Below are 19,831 nucleotides of genomic sequence, written 5' to 3' on the forward strand. Positions count from 1 at the left end.
AGGTGAACTTATTTGGGAAAAAAAAAGATTAGACTCATGACTTAAGAACATATTGAATAAGAACGTAAAAGTAAGATATATGATTCAAGTTAAATAACTGAACACGTGGTATCATATCTTCTAAGGTTTGTTCTTGATTAGGAATTATCAATAAAAACTATAAAAACATTTAAAAGGGTGTGAATTGTAAAAGATGAAAATTTTTAAAGATTATTTATGCTTTAGTAATATTTCTCAAAATTGAATATTTCATATATGATTAAGTTGAGATCAGGGGATGATATTTTTTTGAAAGCAACTTTTATGGGAGGATAGATATTTTATATTTTATAAACTCTACGTGCAAGCACATGCATCTATATTAACAAATCTTTTAATTTGCTCATTCATGGAATACTATTGAATAGACTTTATGACATTGTTTCTAAATAAAATAATCATAAATTTTCCTTCTATACTTTTTAGTATAAATAATAAAAGAAAAACCCAATTTATTATCTCCTCGTGTTTATTTGTTTTTAATCAAAAAGCTAATTAATAAAGTTAATTAGTATATGAATGTGGAAATCAACAACCGTAAAAACAGAAATTGAATATTATTATTAGATTTAAAACATTTTTTAGTTATCATTTTCTTTTCATTCTATTACATTTTCTTTGATCACTTCAACTTTCAAAAATTCAATAATAGTCTTTCTAAATACTGAAAAATATATTATACATTTCAAGTATGATTGGTAAGAATAATGATAGTTAATTTAATTTTTTCTCCTTTTAATGATATATTAAACAAAAACCATGTCACTCACTTTCTAACCGACTCGATTTATTGTTGATTTGATTTTCGATTTTAACCACAGTGATATAGTATGTATCATGTGATAAAAAAAACTCTACCATGAATTAAAGTAATTCTTCTGTAATTAATTAGTTTCTATAATTAAGCTAGATTATATATACATATGTATCATATATAAATTAAATTAATGTAACAAACTCACATAAATTTTCATAAATACATGTCCAAACACAAAATTGAAACTTTTCATAATAAAGTATGAAAAAGGCAAAAATCTTGTAAAGCATAGTGAAAGCCAAAAAAAAGTTGCAACCATATTCTAACACAAAAAATTTCTAGTACTATATTGCAATACTTATTTCTCTTCCATATATTTGACATGAATATTGATGATATATTATTTTAATTTATGAATTATATAAAAAACAATGTGAAGGTAATATGAATTTTTTTTACCACCATAGTACAAGTTAAGATTATTAAATTTAAATTCTGATATTAAATTAAAATATATGAATCGATATCTGTATTATATCATAGAAAAATGTATGAAAAATAAAAATAATAAATAATAGTCTAATTTAATTAAATTGGTATTAGAGCATATAAACCCGAAACAGTTTTATCTCATATACAAAGAAATTGAGATTTGCTGGGGAACGGGGAAAAAAAAAATCACAAACTATTTATTTAATAATCTAGATTTAATCTTTATAATATTTTTAGAAATATTGATGGAAATGGATTTTTAAACTTTGAGACAACTTTCCTTCCACACTTTTTTGTATAAAACGTGTAAAATATAAACGACTTTGCACGTTTATATTTTTCTAATAAACGAAATTTCATTAAATGCTGGTTTCTGCCATTTCTTTTCCTAAATAAAATCTTCATCTTCGATTCTCTCTTCCTATAAAGCTGTAGCATCCCCTTTATAAAACCCCAAGAATTAAAAGAAATGAAACTTCTTGTCTATGGTATTTTGAATTAACAACCAATGAAAAGTTGAAGAATTTATTAGAAGAGAAAAAATGGATTTGGGAAATGGGAGTTCATTTAGAAGCAATGGAAGTTTTAGATCAATAATGGATGGATTTTCAAGATCTTCATTACGGGAAGAAGATGATGAAGAAGCACTTAAATGGGCAGCCATTGAAAAGCTTCCAACTTTCAGACGTTTGAGGAAAGGTTTGGTTACGACTTTGAATGGCGAAGCTAATGAAGTTGATATTCTTAAGCTTGGGTTTCAAGATAGGAAGAATTTGATTGAAATGTTACTCCAAGTTGGTGAACAAGATAATGAAAAGTTCTTGATCAAGTTGCAGGATCGTCTTGATAGGTAAAATTTCCTTTTTTCTTTTTTCCCATTTTCTTTCTATCAAGACGTACGGCCCCTCATCTTCCGTCAATGAATTTATGTTTATGGATGGTTGAAGATAATAATTTATGTTAATGTTAGTTTCGTTTTCAAATTTTTAAAAAGATAATAATATTGTATCTTTCGTATTATATACTTAAAAGCACTCTTGAAATGAATGGCAAAGTTAGAAGATCTTTTTTGTAATTTAGTTTATCTTTTTCCTTTATTAAACTACTCCGTTGAATTTTCATGGAGTGTCTAATCTGTGAAAAACAAATTCTTCACTTTCTTCGTTTGAAAAAAAAAAACTCAATAAGTTCAAAAGTTAAAAATATATTACTTTTATATTTTCATAAGGTTAAAAAAAAAACGCATTGAGTAAAAATTCTTCAAAATCTTGATGGGAATTGATGAAATGATGTAGTAGTCGTCATGGCCATATTTATTGGTCCCAAATTTTCTTTTTTAAATTATAAATAGTTTCTACTTTTCCACATTTACAAAAAATGAAAGGATAATATTTGTGACTTCAAAATGTAAGAGTATTTTTTGTTTATTTAAACAAATAAAAGATAAAAAGAATATTTTTCATAGTTTAGCTTTTAAGTTTTTGACCCGCAGAAAACAAAAGTCTACTCTCTCTAATCTCTACAAAATTGTTTTGGTCACAAACCTTAAAAGGTGATGGATGCATTAAATATTTTAAATTATTTAACTTTTCGTTCAAATTATTTTTAAAATAAAAATTAAAGTATCTCAAACTAGTTATTTGACGCTACGAACGAACAATTAAGTACGAGGTATTATTAGAGAACCATGTATATATGTGTATCGATCTCTTTTACGTCTATTTTTTATATTATTTAGGTGCTGATTTTAAAAGACTAAAATTCATATGGTTTAATTATTTGTTTAAAATTTTCAAGAGTTGGAATCGAAGTTCCAACAATAGAGGTTCGGTTTGAGCATTTGAGTATTGAAGCAGATGGTTACGTGGGAACAAGAGCTTTGCCAACACTTCTTAATTTCACACTCAATATGGTTGAGGTAAAGTTGTTATAGTAAATTAATTAATCAATATTTAATTATCATTTCATAAATCTTAATTAAGGATGTTATTTATTTTGGCTGATATGGGTTGGCTTTTATTTCCAAAGGGTTTCTTGAGTTACCTTCATATGTTTTCCAGTGGAAAGAAGCCTATAAAAATCCTTCATAATGTCAGTGGAATTATCAAGCCTGGAAGGTAGGGAAAATTAAAATTAATTACTTCCAAATTTACGAGTTACTGTCTCTACGTACTCTAATTTTATGGTAATTTTGTCCACTTTTTTCTGAACAAAATTAGTTAACAAAAGAAATAAGTGGATCAGTATGAACAGTTTGAAAAATAGAAAAACCAAAATATGATCAAATGGTATTGCAAGTAGCTTTGACTTTTTTGGGTTGGTTTGAAGTTTATTTAAGACATATATATGTTAAACAATATATTTAAAAGAAATGATAGAAGAGATGGTTAAAAAGTATTTATAAAGATAGAGAACTTTATTGGGTTGTTTTAATTATTTTTGGCAGAATGACACTGCTGCTGGGTCCTCCTAGCTCGGGAAAAACCACTCTTTTATTAGCACTGGCAGGAAAGCTTGATCCTAACATAAGAGTATAAATATTATATCTACCCTAAACTTCTTTATTATTTCTATTACATTTTATGATATTTCATTTCCCCCTCCCCCTAAACTTTTATACAATTCATTTTATTCATATAGTTGTAGTGTTTGATCCAAAAACTATTTTGCATTTTAGACAACTGGAAGAGTAACCTACAATGGGCATGGAATGAATGAATTTGTACCCCAGAGAACTGCTGCCTACATTAGTCAATATGATCTTCATATTGGAGAAATGACTGTCCGAGAAACTTTAGCTTTTGCTGCTCGGTGTCAGGGTGTCGGCTCACGCCACGGTTAGCTTTGAATTTAATATGTCTATATATGCTCAGTTTGATAATGATTTTGTTTTATATATGCTTTTCAAAAAACATACATTTGTCGTTTTTAAATTTTTAAATTTGGACTCATCGAATATATGAATACTAAATACTACTTTGATGTTAATAATTTTGATTTTTGGTTTATTTTAGTCCTTTTAACTCTAAAGAAGTCATTTGGATGCCTTGAAAATAAAATGGACCAAAACGATCACTTTTTATAAATCATAGTAAAAAATACAAACATACAAAAATAAATGTTTAGAATTTGTAAGCGGTTAAGTTTTTAAAAACCCAAAAATAAAAAATAAAAAGTGTCAATGAAGAAAAAAAGGTATAGATTGTTAAATAGGCTATATATATACTTTTGCAGACATGTTGGCAGAGTTGTCAAGGAGAGAGTGTGCAGCAAATATAAAGCCTGATCCTAATATTGATACTTTCATGAAGGTTAGTCGTTATTAATCTGTATTAATTATTTGGAAGGAAAGTTTTTAAAAAATGAAGCTTATTGATCAGTTGATTCATTTTAAAGAAGCAAACATAATTAATATGCCAAAACAGGAGTTTTAAACACACACTATATATTATTTTCATATATTTGGTTGTTTGATTTAAAAAATATTAGTGTTACTAATTTTAATTACATGAGGAATTTTAATCATTCAGGCTGCTGCAACAGAAGGTCAAGAAGAAAGTATGGTGACAGATTATATCCTGAAGGTAATAAATATATTTTTAATCTCATTTTTCATATTACAACATATATATATAAGAGATTAAATTGAAAGTTTTAAAATGAACATGTTTATGAATTATCATATAGATTTTGGGATTGGAAGGATGTGCTGATGTAATGGTTGGCGACGAAATGATAAGGGGAATATCCGGAGGACAAAGAAAGCGAGTGACTACAGGTAATTAAACTGAGTTCATTCAAATCTTGAAAGGTTTTGAAAGCAAAAGAAGAATAACATAAAATGATTGTCGAACGGACTGAATAAAGTTTTTTTTTTTGTATTAAAATGAAATTATACACAGGTGAGATGTTAGTTGGGCCAGCGAGGGCTTTATTCATGGATGAAATATCGACCGGACTTGATAGCTCGACGACGTTTCAAATAGTGAATTCATTGAAGCAATGTGTACACATACTTAAGGCAACAACAGTGATTTCACTCTTGCAACCAGCACCAGAGACATATGAGCTTTTTGATGACATAATTCTTCTTTCGGATGGGCATATTGTTTATCAAGGTCCTCGTGATCGAGTGCTTCACTTTTTTGAATCTATGGGGTTTGTTTGTCCGGAAAGAAAGGGAGTGGCTGATTTTCTTCAAGAGGTAACTTTTTTCCTCCTCTAAAAAGTCGACCACGGACTAGATTTATAATTTTGAAAGCTTAAGGATTCAAATTGACACAACCAAGGTTGAAAACTAAAATGGATTTACCTAAACGGTGTAAAATTACATATGATAACTACATTGATTAAGATATTATGTCTTTGACAAACAACATTAAGATTCAAATGATCGCACTCAATCCTACTATTGATTATATGCAGGTGACATCGAAGAAAGATCAAGAACAATATTGGAAAAACAAGGATGAGGCATACAACTTCGTTACTCCATTTGAATTTTCTGAAGCATTTCAATCATTCCATGTTGGGAGAAAACTTGGAGATGAACTTGCCATTCCTTTTGATAAATCTAAGAGCCATAGAGCTGCTTTAACAACCCACAAATATGGTGTTGGAAAGAGACAACTCTTAAAAGCTTGTTTCTCCAGAGAGATTCTACTTATGAAGAGAAACTCATTTGTCTACATTTTCAAATTCTTTCAGGTAATAACTGTTTTATTTTTATTATTTTTATTGTCAATGTGTTTTCCTTGTTCTAACTTGAATAATGGTGTCAATTTACACCCTCGATTATGTGATCTCGTTAGGACAAAATAATATAATTTGTCAAGTTTGAGACTTAAGTTGATGAAATTGAAAGTTTATGATTAACTGATACAACATGGATAAGCATAGATTGAAGATTAATTGATTTTGCTATCTAATAATGAAGAAGAATGGACCAGAAAGAACAACATATATTGTAACTTGGGTGAAAAACATGTAAGAAGAATTTTTCTGCGGAGTTCGTTACTCAAATTTTCATTCTTAAAAGAAAGGATAAAGAAACTCTCTTATAAGAAAAAATTCTCTCCATTTTATCAAGTTTTCTCATTTTTGATTTGGGATGGTTTGCAAATAATGAGTCTCCACCTATTTGTAGTCCAGAGAAACTTGGTCATCGAACAAAGCCGATTGTTCTATATTGACCTTGAACAATGTAAAACATCTAATATGGTTACAAATTGACACTGGATTATGTAAAAGATCTAAGGACTACACATTTAATCTTGGACAAAGTGCGCGATTCAATGGCTAAGAATTAGATTTGTAAGAAACTTCTTGAATAATCTTGAAGACTATTATTTAACATTTTCAATCTATTCTATTCAAAGTTTCCAGTTTAATTAGACTTTGGTAGATAGTAGATATGCTAAACTTGGTTAATGATGTGTTTGTATTATTGCACGACATAATCCTTAGTGAATTAGGATTACATTGCTCAAGAATGACAAAATTGAAAAATGTTAATACACTTGTAGGATATTGAGTTTTTAGCTTTTGAGTTTAGAAGTGATTTAATATATATGAGTAGGAGACAATTACAATGCATCTAACATGATGTGTTTGGAATTTCCAGCTATTGGTAATGGCTCTAATTACAATGAGTGTGTTCCTAAGAACAGAGATGCACCACGATACCATTGTGGATGGAGGAATATACACTGGTGCTCTGTTCTTCTCAGTTATTATGGTTATGTTTAATGGATTATCAGAGCTATCATTAACCACAATTAAGCTTCCTAATTTTTACAAGCAAAGAGATCTCTTATTCTATCCTTCATGGGCCTATTCTCTTCCTAATTGGATCCTCAAGATTCCCATTACTTTTATCGAAGTTGCTTTGTGGGTTGGAATCACTTACTATGGCATTGGATTTGATCCAAATATTGAGAGGTTAGAAAATACAAGTGTGTTCTTTCTATTTTTGTCATTATTATGTTCCTTCTCTTAATAAATACATAAACGCTGTAGGTTTTTCAAGCAATTCTTGGTGCTTTTACTTGTCAATCAAATGGCTTCTGCTCTATTCCGATTCATCGCCGCATTGTGTCGGAATATGGTTGTTGCAAACACGGTCGGTTCTTTTGCGCTCCTGACCCTTTATGCACTTGGTGGTTTTGTCTTGTCTCGAGGTACGACCCTACTAATCATTGTAAACAAACTTTCATGTTTGTATTTAACAAGTGTCTCCACATTTAAATCTTTGTTGTGTTTAATAGACTGTTGAACTTTTGGAGAACGTTAAAAAAATTCTAACCAACCTACTATACAACTTTAAAGTTTAGGCTGTCTATTTGATACAAAACTGAAAGTTCAAAGTGTTTGGTAAGAGTGGTAAGACCCATTAGACATCCTCCAAAATTCAAAATCCTAACACGTAATTTAGCCATATGAAATAAAGCCATTTTGTGGATTTCGATCTTATTTGGTTTTTTTTTTTTTTGCAGAGGACATTAAGAAATGGTGGACATGGGGCTACTGGATATCACCAATAATGTATGCTCAAAATGCTGTTGTTGTAAATGAGTTTCTTGGAAAGAATTGGGGAGTAAGTCTTAGAATTCTGTTCTTGGAATGGTTTAATTTGTTGCATGAGTTTCTTCTATACTTTAAAATCACGTTCTTAGTAAAATTTATGGGTTTTTTCTTCAGGAAGCATTAGGACTTATAGTTATGAAGTCACGTGGATTCTTCCCAAATGCATATTGGTTTTGGATTGGTGCAGGAGCATTGCTTGGTTATGTGTTTTTGTTCAACTTCTTCTTCACTTTGGCATTGGCATTTCTCGACCGTAATTATCTCGACCTCAATATGACTTTATAACATATATATTCATATATTTGCATAAGAAAGAGCTTCATATAACATCTTAGTTTTGATTTTGTAGCATTTAGGACGAGTCAAGCTGTTAAATCAGGGGAAACAGAAAGCATTGACGTTGGTGACAAAAGAGGTATGAAAAAGTTATAACTTCAAAGTTATATGTTAGCCCTGTCCCTGTTCCTTAACCATTTTGTATAAGAAAACCACACTTGTTTTCTTGACATTCCTTTATCATGGTTTTCATGATCTTTCTTTAGAAAAGATTTCGTAATCAATTGATGGGGCTTTGTACTAATTTCAGAGAATGAAATGAATTTTCAAGGCAATACCCAAAGAAGAACAGGAATGATTCTTCCATTTGAGCAACATTCAATTGCATTTGAAGATATCACATACTCTGTTGACATGCCGAAGGTAACTTTGATCAAAATCAAACTATACCATTGTTTTGGATAACAAAGCTTTAAATATCTCCTCATAACTTGTATACTCAAAATCATCCCCTGATCTAGTGAACATAGAACTTGGGTCGCAATTTCCCAGCATCTGTCAACTTAGATCGATTTGTTATGTATATACCGAACTTGGAACTGAAAAATGTTGAACTACCTTAGAAAAATTGAGAAGGTAAAACATAGATTAAAGTATATTACTTTGTTATCCTGATGATGTGAGATGGGGTTTTTGTAGGAGATGAGAAATCAAGGCATTGTAGAAGATAAATTGGTGCTACTAAAGGATATAAGTGGGGTTTTCAGGCCAGGTGTTTTAACTGCTCTTATGGGAGTGAGTGGTGCTGGTAAGACAACACTAATGGATGTGTTAGCTGGCAGAAAAACAGGAGGTTACATTGAAGGAAACATCAAAATATCTGGTTATCCCAAGAAGCAGGAAACATTTGCTAGAATCTCAGGTTATTGTGAACAAAATGACATCCATTCTCCTCATGTTACCGTCTACGAATCCTTGCTCTACTCGGCATGGCTGCGTTTGCCTCGTAATGTGGATTCCGAAACTAGAAAGGTAAGTTGAACTATGCCAATCTCTATTGAAGTTAGGTATGTCTTGAATTGCGTTCCTTGAGTAATCCTCTGCTTGTGCCTTTTTGTTTTTTTTCTATTGAAATGAATGAAAACAGATGTTCATTGAAGAAGTTATGGAACTTGTAGAATTGAAGACGTTGAGGAATGCTTTAGTTGGGTTGCCAGGACAAAGCGGTCTCTCAACTGAGCAACGGAAGCGACTCACAATTGCAGTCGAGCTTGTGGCAAATCCATCCATAATATTCATGGATGAGCCGACCTCAGGACTTGATGCTAGAGCTGCAGCCATCGTCATGCGAACAGTTCGAAACACAGTGGATACTGGAAGAACTGTCGTGTGCACCATTCATCAGCCAAGCATTGACATCTTCGAAGCTTTTGATGAGGTGAATTCTAAGAACAAAAACAAACCTGTTTTTTTCATAACGTTGCTTATAATTTAAAACACCTCTTCAACGGTATATAATGAAACAAAGAAATCCAAAGATGGAGGTAGTGTTTATAAGTTATAAACTTCATTTTCAAAAACCAAAACTTAAAAACAGATGAGATTATAACAAACTGGACCTAATTCCAAAGAGCACGATGATTAAAGCTCTAATTTGAGCTATTTCTTGCAGCTGTTCTTGATGAAACCAGGAGGGCAAGAAATATATGTTGGTCCATTGGGTCGCCATTCTTTTCATCTAATAAAGTACTTTGAGGTAAGATTACCAAGTCTTATTAATACTCTGAAAGTACTTTTTCCTTTTTACCTTTTATTTATAAACTTTGATACAATTGCATCTTTATTCTCAAGGAAATCAAAGGAGTTGCTCAAATAAAGGATCAGTACAACCCTGCCACATGGATGTTAGAAGTAACTTCCCCAGCACAGGAATTAGCTTTAGGGGTTGACTTCACTGATTTGTACAAAAATTCAGAACTTTATAGGTAATTCATCAGTATGCATAGACATCGTGCTCAACAAATGGTTTTGAAAATTTGTTAACATTCTATCGATGTTTTTGAAATTGTTGAACAGGAGAAACAAGATGCTTATCGAAGAATTGAGTCGCCCGACTCCAGATTCGAAAGACCTATATTTCCCAACGAAATACTCGCGATCACTTTACACACAATTTGTAGCTTGTTTATGGAAGCAACATTGGTCTAACTGGCGAAACCCATCATACTCGGCAGTGAGATTACTCTTTACAATCATCATTGCGCTGATGTTCGGAACAATGTTTTGGGATCTTGGTTCCAAAAGGTAAATTTTTTTTGCGACACTTACTATACCACTTTTAAAATTGTGGAAAATGGAAAGACGTTACTGTTTAAGAATCAGAAATATAATACAAGAAGTTATGGGACGAAACTTGTAATGAAATGAGAACTGAACATTGAGTTGTGTAATGAAGGAAAAGGCAGCAAGATCTATTCAATGCTATGGGATCAATGTATACGGCAACTCTGTTCTTGGGAGTTCAGAATGCTTTCTCTGTACAACCAGTGGTCGCCGTAGAACGAACCACATTTTATCGCGAAAGAGCAGCAGGAATGTACTCGGCCTTACCGTACGCATTTGCAATGGTAACGATATTGTTCCAATTCAAACTCTTTATCCATGTTTAACATATAAGAAACAATAACTCCATCTCATATGTACAGGTGCTGATTGAACTCCCATATGTATTGGTCCAAGCAATGATTTACACTGTCATAGTGTACTCAATGATTGGATTTGAATGGACTGTTGCAAAATTCCTTTGGTATTTTTTCATCATGAACTTCACTTTGCTCTACTTCACATTTTATGGGATGATGGCTGTGGCAATGACACCAAATCATCACATTGCTTCAATTCTCTCCTTTGCTTTCTTTGCATTGTGGAATTTATTTTCAGGATTCGTAGTCCCGAAACCGGTACGTTTCATTTACAGCTTTGTGTTTTTTTTTTTCCGTACCGGTGTAAAATTGTTAAGACTTGGTTGTTAACTTGTTTTGTTTTGTTGTTCTTTGAACTGACAGAGGATTCCAGTGTGGTGGATATGGTATTATTGGATTTGCCCTGTGGCTTGGACATTATATGGATTAGTGGCTTCACAATTTGGAGATGTGAAAGATGTGCTTGAAACTGGTGAAACAGTGGAAGAATTTGTGAGATTTTACTTTGATTTTAGACATGATTTTCTAGACATTTCTGTTTCTGTAGTTGTTGGATTTGGCGTTCTTTTTGCCTTTGCATTTGCCATCTCTATCAGTATTTTTAATTTCCAAAGAAGGTGATAATTTCATTTGCTTTTATTGGGGGAATTGTGTATAGGCTTGTATAAGTAAAAGATTTTGGATATCGTTGTAAAAGTTAATGATAACATAGTTAGTATATTTGTTTTGTAGCTAGCTAATATGAAGGGTATATATGATTTGTATTTGAATACATGTTTATCATCAATAAAATTTTAAGTTTTGAGTTTGAATGGTTTTTCCCTCCCCTACTATGGAAAAGAAAAGATGAAGAGAGATCTAGATATTCATTTTGACATAAGAAGTACAAACGACTCAAGTTCCATTTGGCAACGTTCATGTTTTTTTTAAGCACTAGAAAACAAGAATGTGCTTTGAAGCTATTCATGCTGCTTTTTTAGAATAACTATTTTTATTGAAGTTTGAACGTTAATAAGAAACTTCATTTTCCTCTCTTTCTCTCTCCCTCAAATCTTGTTAATGATTCTACTCACCATTCATGACGACCAACTCTCTAGTGACAATCATTGTTGAGTACCACTTCCAACTATTAGAATCTAGCAATTATCTCCTATCGTTCAACTTTAGACAACTACCAACCTATGACACCCAATGTTGATAATCGTCTTTAATGAACAATTCTGTCAATATTCTTCAATGACCAACTCTAACAACTAACTCTAAATTGATTTATAAACTAAAATTACTTAAGATATCTTTCTATATATATAATTGGATTAATAGTTATATTATATACTAATTAACCTTAATAGAAACAGTTCAAATCAAACAAATTAGACATGTAGTTTGGAGAAAATGTATTCAAACATATTTTTATTTTAAACCTTTTGTTCTATTAAAAGTGTTTAAATTTCATTTTTTTAATATAATTTTGTGGCCTGCTAGAAAGCTCAAATTTGTCCTAAAATTTTTGTTTTTAAAAAAGTAATCCGAAAAATCCCTAACACGGTGAAATGTGTTCCATTTTTGGCAATTTTCCAACATACATATGCAATCACCCATTGATGTAATATAATTATATCAATAATGTACATTATTATTTAAAATATATACATGTATTATTTAAGACATACATATGCATCCATTGAAAATGGATGTAATATAATCATTATATCACTATACAATATTATTTGAAATATATACGATTATATATTGTTCTATTTAAACTAAAATCATTTTTTTTGACACGGAAAGAATTTATCAAATTAACTTTCGATATATGAAAAACAATACAAAGTGGATGTAATATAATGATTGTAAATCATAAATTTGTAAAGTACGTCGTATATATGAAGAAAATGAAAGAAATAGAAAGTGAAAAAAAATGCAAAATAGAAAGAAAGCATGTGACATATATACTTCATTCATTGTAAATTTTCTTAATCGAAAAACTTCACCGACATTCTATAGTTCACAATTTCATAAACAAAATTAAGAATATGAAACAAATATGGAATCATTGGAAAACTTGAATGAGATGAATGAAATAAGAAAGGATGGACATAGAGAGAGATCAAATAGAGAGAAAACTTGAATGAGATAAACAAAATAAGAAAGGATAAACGGTAAAATAATTAAACTGTATAGAACAATTTTGAAAACAGAAAAAGCCCACAAGCCCACAATGTGAAGTACAAAAATTGCCCATGATTAATTGAACCCAACGTGTAGTATATTTGGTAAGCGATCCTTTAGACTTGGTTGTTTAAATTTGGTTTTTTCTTCAATATTCTTTGATACACGATCGTTTAGATTTGACTATTCTTTTGTGTAGATTTAATGTTTAAATTTGGCTAGCCAAATTGTAACTATTTTTTTTCGAAGATTTTTTTGGTAATTAAATCTAAAGGATTACTAAAATAGTTTGTACTTTAGTAATAACTTAGTTGGTACTTTAGTATATTTAATCCATGTTCTTTTAGATTTGATCGTTTAAATTTGGATAGTCAAATCTCAACAATTGTTTTTCAAGATTTTTTTGGTAAATCATTTTGATTTAGTACACGGTCATATTTAGATTTGATTGTTTAAATTTGGCTACTAAAATCTAAATAGTTTTTTTAAAAGATATTACTAAAATCTAAATAGTTTTTTTAAAAGATATTTGTATACAATAGTTTAGATTTGGCTATTTTTGGTACACTTTTATATATATATATATTTAGGAAAAAAATAAAAAAAAGTAAAAAATGTAAAAAAGGACAATAAAGATTGAAGAGCAAAAGAAGGGTGAATTGGATAATTAGTGTTGTTTAATTTTGAAGAACAATTAGTTAGAAAGTGTTGTTTTGGAAAATATTAGGAAAATGAGGTTAAGCTTTTTTGTTGGAACCCTTTTGGAAAATATAATGGAATTGGGCTTTGTTTTCAATCTTTTTTTTTTTAATTTTATTTTAAAAATACTAAATTTAGAATTAATGCTTTATATATAATAATAAAAAAAACATTTCTTTAAATTAGGATAATACTTATTCGTTAAATTTAATTATTTTCTTATTCTTTTAATTTTTGTTTCATTATTTTTAACTTTAGGTCTTAGGCATGAAATAAATTGTTTGTGACTATAAAGTACCAAAAATGGAGAAGCATTAGTCTTAAGCTACTTCAATCACGCTCTTGTCTTAAAAAATTGGCTTGTTTGCATAAACGAACCTGTAAATCATTCCAACTACCACCATACCAATGGATCCACAATAACATTGTAGTTTAGTTAATTAATTAATTATAAATTATAGTTAATTAGATCAATAGACTAAGACAACCACAACTAGTTCTTGATTAGTCCATTAATTATATATAGTTGTTGTAAATTAATCCAATTTCTATTTCAACTTTTTTAAGAATAAATTTCTATTTCAATTCATTTAATATATCATGAGTAACAACCCTAAAATAGTTTGTACTTTAGTAATAATTGATTAATCTTTTCGGCCACTAAAGCATAAAAAAATCAACTGATCAAACTAAAATGATCTAAATAAACTCAAAATATTAATCTAATATAAAACATCTAAAAAAGTGATTTCCAAAATTGTCAAATTGACTTCTGTGGACTGTTTTATAATTTAAAAATCCTATTCCATGCATAAACATTAAAAATAATTAAATAGTATCATCCTAATTTAAAACTTTAAACCTGGGGTTTGACATAAATATGCCATAAAAAGCCAATCAACTCCTTGATGACCAACTTTTTCTTTGTGTGCATATTAAGTTCATGCATTCCACGAATGTGAAAGTTAAAAGAGTATACTTTATATATGTACACCAAGTACAATGGTTTTTATTTAAAAAGAATGGAGAATATATAATTAACATCTGAATTGATTATTATAAATTTAACAAAATATGTATAAAATTGAAGGGTTAGACACCTCAACTTAATTCCTTAACTTTGCAGTTCAATTAGCACAAACTTCCTATAACTCACCCTCATATTAATTCTATACCACACAGTTCAACTGATGAAGGCCTATATAACCCCTGAATAACTATGATCAGTACACGTCCATCTTAGAGAAGTCAGCAAGGATGTTTTGAAATTTTAAATAAATATCAAATCCATGCTGACAATTTATTTTCTTGTTAGTTAAGTATATAATAAGGTTTAATTTGCCAGTAAAAGTTGGTTTGCATATAATTTTTCTATGTTTAGAAACCATAAACTGATTAGGATTATGAGGACATACTTTTGCCAGGAAAATTCATTCGTATCTTTTCTATATTTTAAAATTGTCATCAACAAACCTATTTGCAAATATAGATTGCAAATAACTCTCACCTTATCGTCAGGGTTCTCTATATAAAAAACACTGACTTGAACAAATCAAATAAACTAAACAAACAATTTGAATTTAAAGATGTTTAAGTTGTTTCAATGGCTTCTTCTTGACCTTGCTGCCACTTTGGCATGCTTGTCCTTTTGTATAGGAAATAATGTCTCCTATGATTCAAATGCCATAATTATCAACGGTGAACGTCGCATTATCTTCTCAGGTTCAATTCATTATCCGCGCAGCACAGAAGAGATGTGGCCTGATCTTATTCAAAAGGCTAAAGATGGTGGACTTGATGCAATTGAGACATACATTTTTTGGGATCGCCATGAGCCTCATCGACGAAAATACGATTTCTCTGGACATCTAAATTTTATCAAATATTTTCAGCTTATCCAAGAGGCTGGACTTTATGTAGTTATGAGAATCGGTCCCTATGTGTGTGCTGAATGGAACTACGGAGGCTTTCCACTATGGTTGCACAATATGCCTGGAATCCAACTACGTACAAATAATCAAGTCTACAAGAATGAAATGCAGACTTTCACGACAAAAATAGTTAATATGTGTAAACAAGCCAACCTCTTTGCATCACAAGGAGGACCAATAATATTAGCTCAAATTGAGAATGAGTATGGAAATGTGATGACACCGTATGGAGAAGCAGGAAAAACATACATCAATTGGTGCGCTCAAATGGCTGAATCTCTAAATATTGGCATTCCATGGATCATGTGCCAACAAAGCGATGCACCACAACCTATCATCAACACATGTAATGGATTCTACTGTGATAACTTTACTCCTAATAATCCTAACAGCCCAAAAATGTTTACTGAAAATTGGGTAGGATGGTTTAAGAAATGGGGTGACAAAGACCCTCATAGAACTGCAGAAGATGTGGCATTTTCGGTGGCAAGATTTTTTCAATCCGGTGGCATACTTAACAATTATTACATGTATCATGGAGGCACCAACTTTGGAAGAACATCAGGAGGTCCATTTATCACTACGTCCTATGATTATGATGCCCCACTTGATGAATATGGAAACTTGAATCAACCGAAATGGGGACATCTTAAACAACTTCATGCATCAATCAAATTGGGAGAGAAGATTCTCACTAACAGCACCCGCTCAGACCAGGACTTTGGTAGCTCTGTAACATTTACGAAATTCTCTAACTTAGAAACTGGAGAGAAATTCTGTTTTTTGAGTAATGCTGATGAAAACAATGATGCTATTGTAGACATGTTGGGGGATAGAAAATATTTTTTACCAGCTTGGTCTGTGAGCATTCTTGATGGTTGCAACAAAGAGATTTTCAACACTGCAAAGGTTAGTTCTCAAACATCTCTATTTTTTAAGAAGCAAAATGAGAAGGAAAATGCAAAACTCTCCTGGAATTGGGCTTCAGAGCCCATGAGAGACACTCTACAAGGATATGGCACATTTAAGGCAAACCTTCTTTTGGAACAAAAAGGGGCTACTATTGATTCCAGCGACTACTTGTGGTATATGACAAATGTTAACTCCAATACGACATCTTCACTTCAAAATTTGACGCTCCAAGTGAATACAAAAGGTCACGTGCTTCATGCTTTCATAAATAGAAGATACATTGGATCACAATGGGGGAGCAATGGACAAAGTTTTGTGTTTGAGAAACCTATTCAATTGAAATTAGGAACCAATACTATAACCCTTTTGAGTGCCACAGTCGGACTAAAGAATTATGATGCATTTTATGACACAGTGCCAACAGGAATTGATGGAGGTCCTATTTATTTAATTGGTGATGGAAATGTTACAACTGATTTGTCATCAAATTTATGGTCTTATAAGGTTGGATTAAATGGAGAAAGAAAGCAACTTTATAACCCAATGTTCTCAAATAGAACGAAATGGAGCACACTAAATAAAAAATCTATTGGAAGAAGAATGACATGGTTTAAAGCTACCTTTAAAACCCCTTCAGGAACTGACCCAGTAGTATTGGACATGCAAGGAATGGGAAAAGGTCAAGCTTGGGTAAATGGACGAAGCATAGGGCGATTTTGGCCTTCTTTCATTGCTAGTAACGATAGTTGCAGTGAAACTTGTGACTACAAAGGTTCATATAACCCTAACAAATGTGTTAGAAACTGTGGAAATTCCTCTCAAAGATGGTATCACATTCCACGATCGTTTATGAATGATAGCATAAACACATTAATTTTATTTGAAGAAATTGGAGGAAATCCCCAAATGGTGTCAGTTCAAACCATCACTATTGGAACTATATGTGGAAATGCTAATGAAGGAAGCACCTTAGAGTTATCATGCCAAGGAGGGCATGTCATCTCCGAAATCCAATTTGCTAGCTATGGACATCCAGAAGGAAAATGTGGTTCATTTCAGTCAGGCTTGTGGGATGTGACAAAGAGTACTACTATAATAGTGGAAAAGGCTTGCATTGGTATGAAAAATTGTTCAATTGATATATCTCCAAATTTATTCAAATTGAGCAAGGTTGCATACCCATATGCAAAATTGGCCGTTCAAGCACTTTGTTCACATGATTGAGTTATTGTAAAATATACATATGAATTTTTAGGTAATATTTTTTTGTAAAACAATATTTTATAATTATTATTTCATTGAATCTAATTCTAAAGGTTATCTTTTGAAATCATATATATATATATATATATATTAATCTGTTTCATTAGTTTCAAGATTTTATATTAAAAAATCTAGGGGTTAAACATAATTTTGCCTCACAGTTTAGAAATATATACAAAATATAATACTAAAACTTTAGCAATGTTAAAGAGGAAGGCCCAAATAAAGTTGGGGTAGTTTACCATTGATTGCCAAAATATTTATGAATGATTGGAAAAATATTTATGTACAATTTCATTTCATTTAGTTTATTTTTTTTATATATAGTACTTATTTTATTTTATTAGTTTATTTTATCTTATCTTATCATGAACGTTAACATCAATCTGTCATGAATTTTATTTTATTTCTTTTATTCTACTCGATGTTCTTTTCTGATACCCTCACGATTCCAATTTGAATAAAATAAATAAACAAAGGGTGGGAGAGTTGGGAGATAATGTGAGAGATTTCGTTTTTTGAAAAAAAAACAGAAGAAAAAAAATGAGTCTTTCAAAAAATATAACGACATAATATTTACATTGTATAAAACAATTTCAAAAAATGAAAAAAGCCCAAAGGCCCACAATGAGAAATTTAAAAAATATGCTGATTAATTGTCGTGCGTAAAATATTTGGAAAACGATCATTTACATTTGACTATTCTTTTCTATACGGTCGTTTAGATTTGGTTGTTTAGATTTGAGAAACGATCAATTCTAAATCTAAACGATTTTTTTCATAATTTTTTGGTACACGATTGTTTATATTTGAGTTGTTAGATCTCAACGAATTTTTTCAAAATTTTTGGGTACTCGTTTATATTTGGAAAACTATCCTTTAGATTTGATATACGATCGTTTATATTTGAAACATGGTTGTTTAGATTTGGCTATTTTAGTAGATGATCATTTAGATTTCGCAATCTAATATTCCAACTATTTTTTTCACGATCTTTTATATTTGAAACAAACAAATAATAGCTTGAAAAAAATAGATTTTTTATATTTGATATACGATCTTAAACCAAATAACAGTTTGAAAAAAAACTACACAACAACAGAAAAAGAGAGGAAAAGAAAAGAAAAAGGGGATGGAAAAAAAAAATTGCAAAACAGAAAGGAAAGAGAGATGATGAAAATGAAGGACCTTTAATTTAAACATACCTAATATTCAAGCCTCAAATACCAAAATGACTAATTTGAAAACACAGATTAAATGAAGAACATATTCATGATAGAAACTAAAAGACCATATATATATATACATTCTTTTTTGTTTACCAATTTGAGTTTTTTATATTTAAATTAATACATTTTCTATTATTTTTATATGTTATTTATGTCAACAAAATAATATCATGATTTAACATTTTTTATAAAATAAATATTAATTTAAATTTAAATTTGAATATCTTGTTCACTACTTATTTTAATTATATTATGCAAAACCAAGATCAATGTATATTATATATATATATATGTGCACATGTGTGTGGGAAGTAAACAATAAAATGGACAAAAATGTAATATTTTTTTAAAATACATGTTTTAGGTGTACATCCAAATGTTTCAAAATGCACTTCATCATTCAAGCATCTGAAAATCTTTAGATGTTAGAGTATCTTACAATATGACAAAACAAACACGGTAATCTAGATGACCACTCCATAAAAATTTAAAATAAACTATTGTTAAGAAAATCAGAAAATTGAAATGTAACTTGATCAAACACTTTGACACAATTATGATTGTCATTGTCATGGTCAAAGATAAAACCAATCTCTTACAAATGCTCAAACTATTTAAAGGCAATGAAAAAATGTGTGTTATGATGGACCATGTTAATTTTTTTTTTTTTTTTGTTATGAAATTGGAAATGATTCAAAACTATTGCATTGTTTTAATAGTAAATTAAATAACTTCATATTCACTTTAAAATGCATTTCAATTACTTCAATG

The 19,831-nt window shown here is 30.3% G+C and overlaps 2 protein-coding genes across 2 annotated transcripts; both read left to right on the plus strand.

Moving 5' to 3' along the window:
- The first annotated feature begins 1,728 nt into the window (after positions 1-1,728).
- Positions 1,729-11,663, plus strand: LOC101221244 (pleiotropic drug resistance protein 1). Its single transcript, XM_031883432.1, has 24 exons — positions 1,729-2,138; positions 3,086-3,206; positions 3,317-3,405; positions 3,735-3,819; positions 3,966-4,125; positions 4,523-4,599; positions 4,819-4,872; positions 4,976-5,066; positions 5,191-5,492; positions 5,714-5,995; positions 6,912-7,228; positions 7,307-7,467; positions 7,783-7,883; positions 7,988-8,126; positions 8,223-8,288; positions 8,460-8,572; positions 8,849-9,181; positions 9,297-9,587; positions 9,822-9,905; positions 10,001-10,134; positions 10,226-10,453; positions 10,605-10,776; positions 10,855-11,109; positions 11,215-11,663. Exons 1-24 carry the CDS (start codon positions 1,831-1,833, stop codon positions 11,470-11,472), a joined length of 4,221 nt encoding a protein of 1,406 aa, XP_031739292.1. The 5' UTR covers positions 1,729-1,830; the 3' UTR covers positions 11,473-11,663.
- Positions 9,235-17,792, plus strand: LOC105435107 (beta-galactosidase-like). The gene is made up of 3 exons (XM_011654506.2): positions 9,235-9,255; positions 14,223-14,264; positions 15,387-17,792. The coding sequence occupies exon 3, from the start codon at positions 15,480-15,482 to the stop codon at positions 17,790-17,792; it is 2,313 nt and encodes a 770-aa protein (XP_011652808.2). The 5' UTR covers positions 9,235-9,255; positions 14,223-14,264; positions 15,387-15,479.
- The last annotated feature ends 2,039 nt before the right edge of the window (positions 17,793-19,831 follow it).

Source organism: Cucumis sativus, chromosome 3 (assembly GCF_000004075.3).
Source record: "Cucumis sativus cultivar 9930 chromosome 3, Cucumber_9930_V3, whole genome shotgun sequence".
NCBI lineage: Eukaryota > Viridiplantae > Streptophyta > Magnoliopsida > Cucurbitales > Cucurbitaceae > Cucumis > Cucumis sativus.